An 8,406-nucleotide genomic window follows, 5' to 3' on the forward strand; every position below is an offset into this window, starting at 1 on the left:
CTTTGATGTGGCAGTTTGATAAAAAAACTAAAGTGATCAATTATTAGCTACAGGCCTCGTCTCCGTGGACTGGCTTCGACTTGGCCATGTAGAGCTCGAAGGTTTGAAATCCTTGCCTCTTGGCTTCTTCCGTAGCTGGAGAGAACGATTGGTGCAGCATAATGGTGAAGTGGCTGACGTCCCAGTCACCAAGCTGGATGGAGTTGACTGCCCTTATTTCCTTTTCTTGATCACCTAGACTGAACCATTTGGGGAGATTTGTGGAGATTAATTGGAATGCATCCTCTGGTACGACATTAATGCTCAGGTTGTTTCTCCGGCTCCTGTCATCTAAGTCAGCTAGACAAGAGGCCAATAGTTTAGCTTAATCGTCGACTAGCTTAGTTTTGTTGTATGCCGTAATTTTTTTCAGCTTATCATTTGTAACAAACTGAAACATTGCAAGCATGAGCAATGAAACTTTCAGAATGAATGCTTTTAAACCCATGACGCACATTGTTAAATGTGACCTCTCTGTGGGGTGTCTTCTGGCCAAATGAACATCAGAGCTTATCAGGTTTGGGTAACAGCTGTTTATTTGATCTGCCTGCGTATATAACAAAGGATAATAGTGGCGTTCAATCATCTGTTGTGAACAAACAGCGCATGCTCTTGATGTGATCCTCTGTTGCTTTTAGGATTACCCATTTGTTACATTTTTTTTTACATTTTTCATGCTTACAAAATGAATTAAATTGTTTTACTTTTTCAGTGATCTTATTTATGTCCATGTCCATTTATGTAAATAAAATAAACCAACAAAAACTTAAATTATGAAAGAAAAGAAAATACAATACAATAACAAAGAAAATACACACATAAAATATATTATAGATTCCTTAAACAGGACTGTTACCCTTTTTTCATATTTCCATTTTTAACAGTGATGCAATTTACTTACATAACATCATAATTACACCACAGACACATTTCCACAATCTTTTTAACAACACATTTTGACACAAATGTACCTGCGTATATAACAAAAGATAATGGTGGCGTTCAATTATCTGTCTTGGACAAACAGCGCATGCTCTGTTTGGAAAGACGGCGCATATTATTTAAAGCTAGCTACACTGGAGGGAGATCACTAACAATAAAACACATAAAAACAGCCAGTTGACTTAATAAAAACGTGACGAAGCTAATGCAAAGAAATTTATATCCTACCAGATACGGTCATCTTAGTTTTTAAGATCTCTAGAAGTAAGTTAATATTGTTTTTGTCCACAGACACTCAGACACAATACCTTATTGTAATCCCCCCTTGCTTTGAGGACTACCCATAATCCCTTGCTACTACACATGTAGGTATTGATTTAGAACTGTAGATGGGTGTGTTGTCCCATTTATAAAGTTGATGCTCTTTTTATACCCAATAATGACAATCACCTGTTTCTAATGATCCTGTTCACCTGTGGAATGTCCATTGTCCAAACAGGTGTTTTTGACTTTCCCAGTCTTTTGTTGTTCCTGTCCCAGCTTTTTTGGAACGTGTTGCAGCTATCAAATTCAAAATGAGTGAATATTTGCAAAAAAATATAAACTTTAATTTAGGGATGCTTGATATTGGCTTTTCTGCCGATATCCGATATTCCGATACTGTCCAACCCATAATTTCCGATACCAATATATGCAGTCTTTTTACACCAAAATTGTTAAGATAACAACATTACATATCACCTATTATGGAATTAACACATTATGCCTAATTTTATTGTGATGCCCCACTGGATGCATACATAAATGCAGCATGGCTTTTCAAATGTACAAACACTGTCTGTACAAAATAAGTTATTGAAAAAAGTGTCAAAAAAGTGCCATTCATTTATTTGTTTGTGTTTTTAGAGAGAATATTTTGCCTCAAACAACACATCAAAACAAGGAAGATGTATATCTTCAGTCCAGAGTAGTAAACAAACATAGTCCTCTTTTTAAGTAACTGGCCATAACTTGGCAAATAATACAATCAATAAATTAGCAGTCAAGCTCAACATGCTAACCTGGATAATGCTTGAAGACCAGATATCTGTAGTGGATCTAATGGATACAGCAACAGAAATTAGCTTCTCGACGTGACAGTAAACAATGCTGTACAATTCGGGTAAGCACTGGTCTGAGAAATACTTGCGACTTGGCATGGCTAACGTGGCTCGAGGAACTCCACAAGTTTGGTGAATCCGGCATTGCAATTTTACTGTTAGTAGGTGACACTTGGAAATATTTCCAAACCACAGACATCTTATGCACCGGGCGAGCAAGCTTGTTAGCCACGGTTAGCAACCTGCGAGTCTAGCGTGTTGTTGTTGTTGTTAAACGTCATCAAGCACGCGCCTGCAAACATCCCATGTTGCATTCATGCAGAGTCGGAAATGCTGAAGCCTACAGAACAAACATTGGTTGTAAAAACCCGATACCGATAATTCCCGATATTACATTTTTAACTCAATATCGGTCGATAATATCAGAGGGCCGATATTATCGGACGTCCCTACTTTAATTGCATTCAATTGAATATAAGTTGAAAAGAATTTGCAAATTATTGTATTCTGTTTTTAATTAGGTTTTACACAACGTCCCAACTTCATTGGAATTTGGTTTGTATATTGAGGTATTTTGATACACATTTTACATTAAAGTGATTTCTAGATTGATAATTATAAGCCCATACTAACTCATACCTCTGAAAATCTGATGTGATCATCTGATCTCATGCTTTATTTGCTCTAGCAGATGTGTCTGGTCCCTCTCCAATTCAGACAAATTTCCAGCCGACCCGGCCCTGGGCAAGTCTATCACAACTGTTTGTCTCATATGAGGCGGATTTACAGTGACTGACAGAGAAGCGCCAAGCTTAGATGTAAACATCAATCATAGTAAATTAACGTAACCGGCGTTTTTCAGGTTTACCAAACTCCGATCTGACTCTTGACAAAGTTTGTGACCCAGCCACCATTTTTTTTCCTGTTTCAAAATGGGCCAAGCACCACCCCAATTTGCATATGTTGCTGGTCACATTTGTTGCTCTGATTGGTTGTTGGTCTAATTGTGTCCAGGGGCATTTTGCTCTGCAGTGTTCATAACTCCCCATGGAAATCAAAAAGGCACCCCATGAGGTTCCAGACTAATACACATTTGCCAATTAGTCTGGTGATGCCAGGCTAACATTCTGTTCTGCTCTTCTCATTTCTTGGCAGACTTTTTTTTTTCTTTTTTTTTTTTACAGCACTTTTACTTCCTGTCTGATCTTGCTCCCTCTTGTTTCCTCCTCCCTCCCCCCTTCCTCTGTCCTCTCTAGGTGTCCCTTCCCCTCTGAGCGTCAGGCCCGTCTGGAGGCAGTGCGGGAAGTCTTCCTGGCAGCCTACAGTTCCACTGTTGGCCTCAAGTCCTCAGCTCACAGCCCCTCAGGTGCCATCTCCGGCCTGCTGGAGCAGTTCGCACGTGGGGTCGGCCTCCGAGCCACCAGTGCCATCGTCTGAACCCTCTCAATTTGACTTGAGACCCTACTTCTGCTTCCATCTATCCATGCACCTATCAATCCATCTACAAGCGCTACCACATGCCTGGATTGGAGTAAAGTGCCAAACACCTCTGTTCAATTCAGGGGTGAAGCTTTTCACAATTTAAAATTATTTTCAACCTTTTGCATGTTTTTTTTTCTTTTTTTAAAAACTTTTTTAATTTTTAATCTTTTTTTTTTAAAACCTCACATGCTTGAATTTCATGTTTTCTGTGTGTCTATGTTGAGTCCATCAGTCACATTCAGGGAGGGGAATGGTTTTTAGCCACAGGATCAAGGATCAAAAAGGGAAATTATGGCTTTTTAGCTGCTGTGATACAAATTGCTAAGAACATGGACTCTCACTCAATATCAACAGAGATCCTTCCTTCCTCTGTTCTTCCTCCATCTCAACTCATTTTATAAAATCCATTAAGAGTCCTTGCAGTGACGTCCCATGAAAAAGCAGGCAGCAATATGTTTTTCGTTCTTTTGTTTTTTTGCTGCTATTCATTACTGATCCAAGAGGAGTGTTGTTCTGTTTAGGTGGATTTCAAGATTATATTACAACACTTATTGTGTTCTGACAGAAAAGAGACTATGCTGTTTTTAGTTTCTAATTTGGCACAGTAGATAAAAATCATAAGATCTGTATATCAGTTTTAGAGCAAACAGCGTTGCAAACTAGACTTAAAGGTTTAAAGTGTAATTCCGGCGTAAAATCATCCCTTGGTCTTTGTCGGCAAGTACACTCATCAAATAAGCCATCAAGACTTTTTTTTTCTTGTATGAACTATTAACAGAGATATTCGGTAGAGGCGCTAACAGCCTGTTGTGGCTAACACTGATTAGCTCGGGGCAGTACGATGAAGGAATTAAATCGTCTTATTTAACCACCAATACTGCTCAAAATAACAGCAAACCTCTGCAGCAGCATGAGAAGAGTCTTACACAGAAAACAAAGCACCAACAACGTAGTTAGTGAAGCCAGAGTTTATTAAAGAATGTTTTACAGACTTACCTACTGGCCCCTGTACCAGCTGCTCCATTCAAGTGGATTACCAAATGCAATCCAAAAGGAAGGAGCCCATCGATGATTTATTCAAGCAAAACACTTAAACTTTGGGGTTTGTGGCAGTTTGGTGAAATATAAGTTAATAATAGATGGTAAAAGGTTTGGAAAAGACTCACACAACAAATTTCCTGCAGCACTGAAATGCCACGTGAGATCTCAGGGGGCGTGTGTTGCCAGAAGGAGCAACAGCATATGTGAGTGCAAACACAGGTAAAGCAGACTAGCCTGCAACTTGAAGCGAAGAGAGACGGAATGGTTCATGCTTGTATCTTTCCCGGCTGCGAAACAAAAATGAAAGCGTACAACCCGAAACTTTTCATAGGCTGCCATTGCAGTACGATGACCGTGCTCTGATAAACCAGTGGCTTATTGTTTTTAATCTGGACATTGAGACACTGATGGAGACACTTAGGCAGAGGGATTACTGTGTCTGCAGCAAACTTTTGGAGAAGGACAACTTCATAATTCCTGGAAGAGCTTCTGACCCAAAGAATGCATGCTTGAAGAAGAATGCCATAGGTTAAGTCTTTAAAACACTCTTTTAATAATCTCTGGGTTCACTAACATTGTTGGTGCTTTGTTTTCTATGTAGGGACTCTTCTCATGCTGCTGCAGAGGTTTACTGTTATTCTCAGCAGTATTAGTGGTTAAAAAAGACGTTTGAAGGCCTTCACCGCACTGCCCCGAGATAATCAGTGTTAGCCACGTCCGGCTGTTAGCGACTCTACCGGATTCCTCCGTTAATAGTTGTTACACCAAGAAAAAACGGTCTCAATGGTTTACTTGATGTATGTTAGTGCCAAAAAGACCATGGGATGATTTTACGCCGGAATTACACTTTAAGGTTGATTTTTAAGAGTCGTCATGCAATACTCACATGCCATATGCACGCTTAAAGAGTTATTTACTACTCTAATAATTCCTCCACTCCAAACTGGCAGTGCAGGGATTCCTTTGTAGCAAGACTACACTGTAGAAGTTAGGGGACAAAATTTACAGTTCTCTTTCATGAGACTTCAGCAGTTTGAGTTAGTGCCAGTGTTTTGTCCTGGTCTAACATCAGATTATGTGATTTAAATAGGAATTACAGTTCAAATCCTGCATTTTCACCTTCACACACTCTGAGATGTGGGATTATTAAAACAGCTGGATGCAGAGCCTCAGTTCTGACTTCTTGAAGAACAGATGATCTGGCAACCACTTTGTTTGAAGCGATTTCAATTCTTAATTGAAATAATTGGAAGAGCTTTCAGTTTCAATTAGCAAAATCAAAAGCAGGATCAGCTATTTAAAATTGATGTGGTACATTCAAGAAAAAAACACAATATCACACTTGATACTATGTAGCCTATCTTTTAGGTCATCAAACCAACTACCTGTTGATCGTCATTAATCAACACACACACACACTTTATGTATCAACACAAACTGACATGTGTCTGAATTGTCGTCTGGACACGTCTGAAGATGAAGCACTTTACAGATGTTAAGAACGGTCACGCTATCGTCAAAGCCAGGATGGAAAGAAGGGATGATTACAGCGACCAGTAACTGTTTCTGCGTACATAAGGCATGGGAGGAAAATCTGACCCTATCCTTTTACTAAAAACTTTTCCAAGTTTAGTTTTATTTTCTTAATCTTAATAAAGTAAGTTTTGATGATTAAACCTCTACAGGGACAGCTCTTAGTAGTAGGTCTCGTAGTTCTTAAAGATCGTAATCCAAAAAAATAAAGCGACAAACTTTTCAAATCATTTCACCTCACCAATCTTATGTCTCTACCATATCCAGTCATTTCTTCTTTTTCTCCAGTTGCACTGACATGGTAGCACAAGAGGCACTGAGCATTGCGGTAACAAATCTGTGAAGTGAATCTCTGGAGGCCTTTTCAATGTTTCCTTTTTTCGGACTCCAGTCAAACGAAGTCCATGTATTTCCTGCCAGTGCCGAGATTTCTGCAGGCTGTTCAAAAACATGTCACACTTGGACACAAATTTCTACCTGAGCTACATTTGGGTAGATTCACACTTTTCACTTTTTTTGTGTTGCCAAATGGTTTTGATGGCTGCTGTACCTCAGGACCTATTGTTGTGCCTTTTTTATCTTCAGCAACTGGATCAGAGCTCTACTTCTTCTGGTCCACTTTCAGGTGCATTTTTGTTTCTTAAATGGTTTTAAGGGCTTGGAGTGTTTGCAGCTAATTGTTAATAAAAGTTTTGACTGTAGAGCATTAGCGGCGTTGCCTTTGCAATAAAGCTTTTGGGTTTTCCCCTTATCAATCATTTGGCTGCAAGAATATATACGTCTGTTTTGTTGTATAGTAACAAAACTGTTGATTCTTATGGTCACCCCTGCAGATGAGTGAGATTTTTAATTTCTGCCTTTTAAAAAGACTTTAGATATAATTGATTTAAAGAATAATTTTAGCAGGAATTTAAGGAAATACATTTGTTCACTTTCTTTGTAATTGCGAGATGTGAAGATTGACACCAGTCTTACACTGAGTCCTGCAAGCATGTGAGCATCAGACTATCACGTCACATCAACACTGTCTGTCCACACTTCTCTTATCATAGAATGTGTGGAACAAGATGTATAATATGCCCCTGAAAAAAAAAGGTATGTGACCCGTGCACGATGTAATGACTGTGCTAAATACTAAGCTACTGCCGGGACACATTCAGATTAGCATAAAGACTGGGGAGAAAACAGCTACCTTAGCTCTATTTAATTTTAAAGACTGCATACGACCTCAAAAACTTAATGACAATGTTGTATGTAGTTTGCCGTAATCGATTTTCACATCTCGCTCTCAGAAAGAAATAGAATAAGCACATTTCCCTAAACCATTCTTTCAACTTGAAGAATTTGGTGTTCTGCTAGATTCTGAGCCAAGTTCTCCTTTTCTTTATACCACAGATACACATTTGCTGAGCTGTGTTTGAGCCTCGGGTGTTTTCATCCCTTTATTATTGATGCATTAAAGGCATACAATATGGCCTTGTGTCAGTGCTCTGCATGGGTGTCACAGTGAATGTTCTCCTCCACAAACTGACAGTAGATCATCTGTCCAGCTTTAGTCAGACTTTCAGGCATGGTCAAGGTTTCATATTGTTTGTTTTTATTTTGTCATACTTGTAATAACACATTTTCAAATTGCAGTAATAGTCATTTGAAGAAAAATGTCTCATAGTGGGTTACTTCAAATATTTGTCACTTTGTCACTCACCAGTTTTGCATGACATCCTCCATGTGGATCTAATTTTTTTTGATTTGTTGTTTAAATTCATTTTTATTTCAGAATATCTTTATTATTAAAATGCTGCATTGTACTTGTCCTGATCTCTGTGTAAAGATTGATCTTCTTTGTACAGTTGATGCATTTTAAGTAATTCTATCTTTTGGGTTTTATTTTGTTATAAGTGGTTCTTAATTATTAGCAGGCAACAAGCTACAATGGCAGGTGCAGAGAGCAGCAGGTGGTAATTGTGAATAAACAGAAAAGGAGTATCTTTGTGACTTGCTTATTTCTTTCTTGTCCAAGTGAATTTGCTTTCTCAAGATCTCAGTAGATTCTTCTGATTTATGAACAATATTAACTATTTACACCACATACTCTGTTTCCCTCAGCAGTTGAGCTGGTGCTAAGTGGTCTTTCTTAACACAGGCAAGACCTCCAAGTACAGCTTGGTTAATTAGAATTATATGTCAGATGTAATGTGGTTGCATAAAGCAGTTACATAACTCGATGGTTCAAATTCCCACTGAGTAGTTTAAATTAGATTCAACCATG

At 38.6% G+C, this 8,406-nt stretch overlaps 1 protein-coding gene across 1 annotated transcript in view; it reads left to right on the plus strand.

The window, feature by feature from the left end:
• Positions 1–8,125, plus strand: part of mtmr14 (myotubularin related protein 14) — a 95,061-nt gene extending 86,936 nt beyond the window's left edge. The window contains exon 19 of the mRNA XM_083938910.1: positions 3,338–8,125. Coding sequence (XP_083795036.1) covers positions 3,338–3,518 — 181 coding nt within the window. The 3' untranslated portion in view covers positions 3,519–8,125. The remainder of the gene's footprint in view (positions 1–3,337) is intronic.
• The last annotated feature ends 281 nt before the right edge of the window (positions 8,126–8,406 follow it).

This window comes from Echiichthys vipera (genome assembly GCF_963691815.1).
Source record: "Echiichthys vipera genome assembly, chromosome: X".
In the NCBI taxonomy this organism is placed as follows: Eukaryota; Metazoa; Chordata; class Actinopteri; order Perciformes; family Trachinidae; genus Echiichthys; species Echiichthys vipera.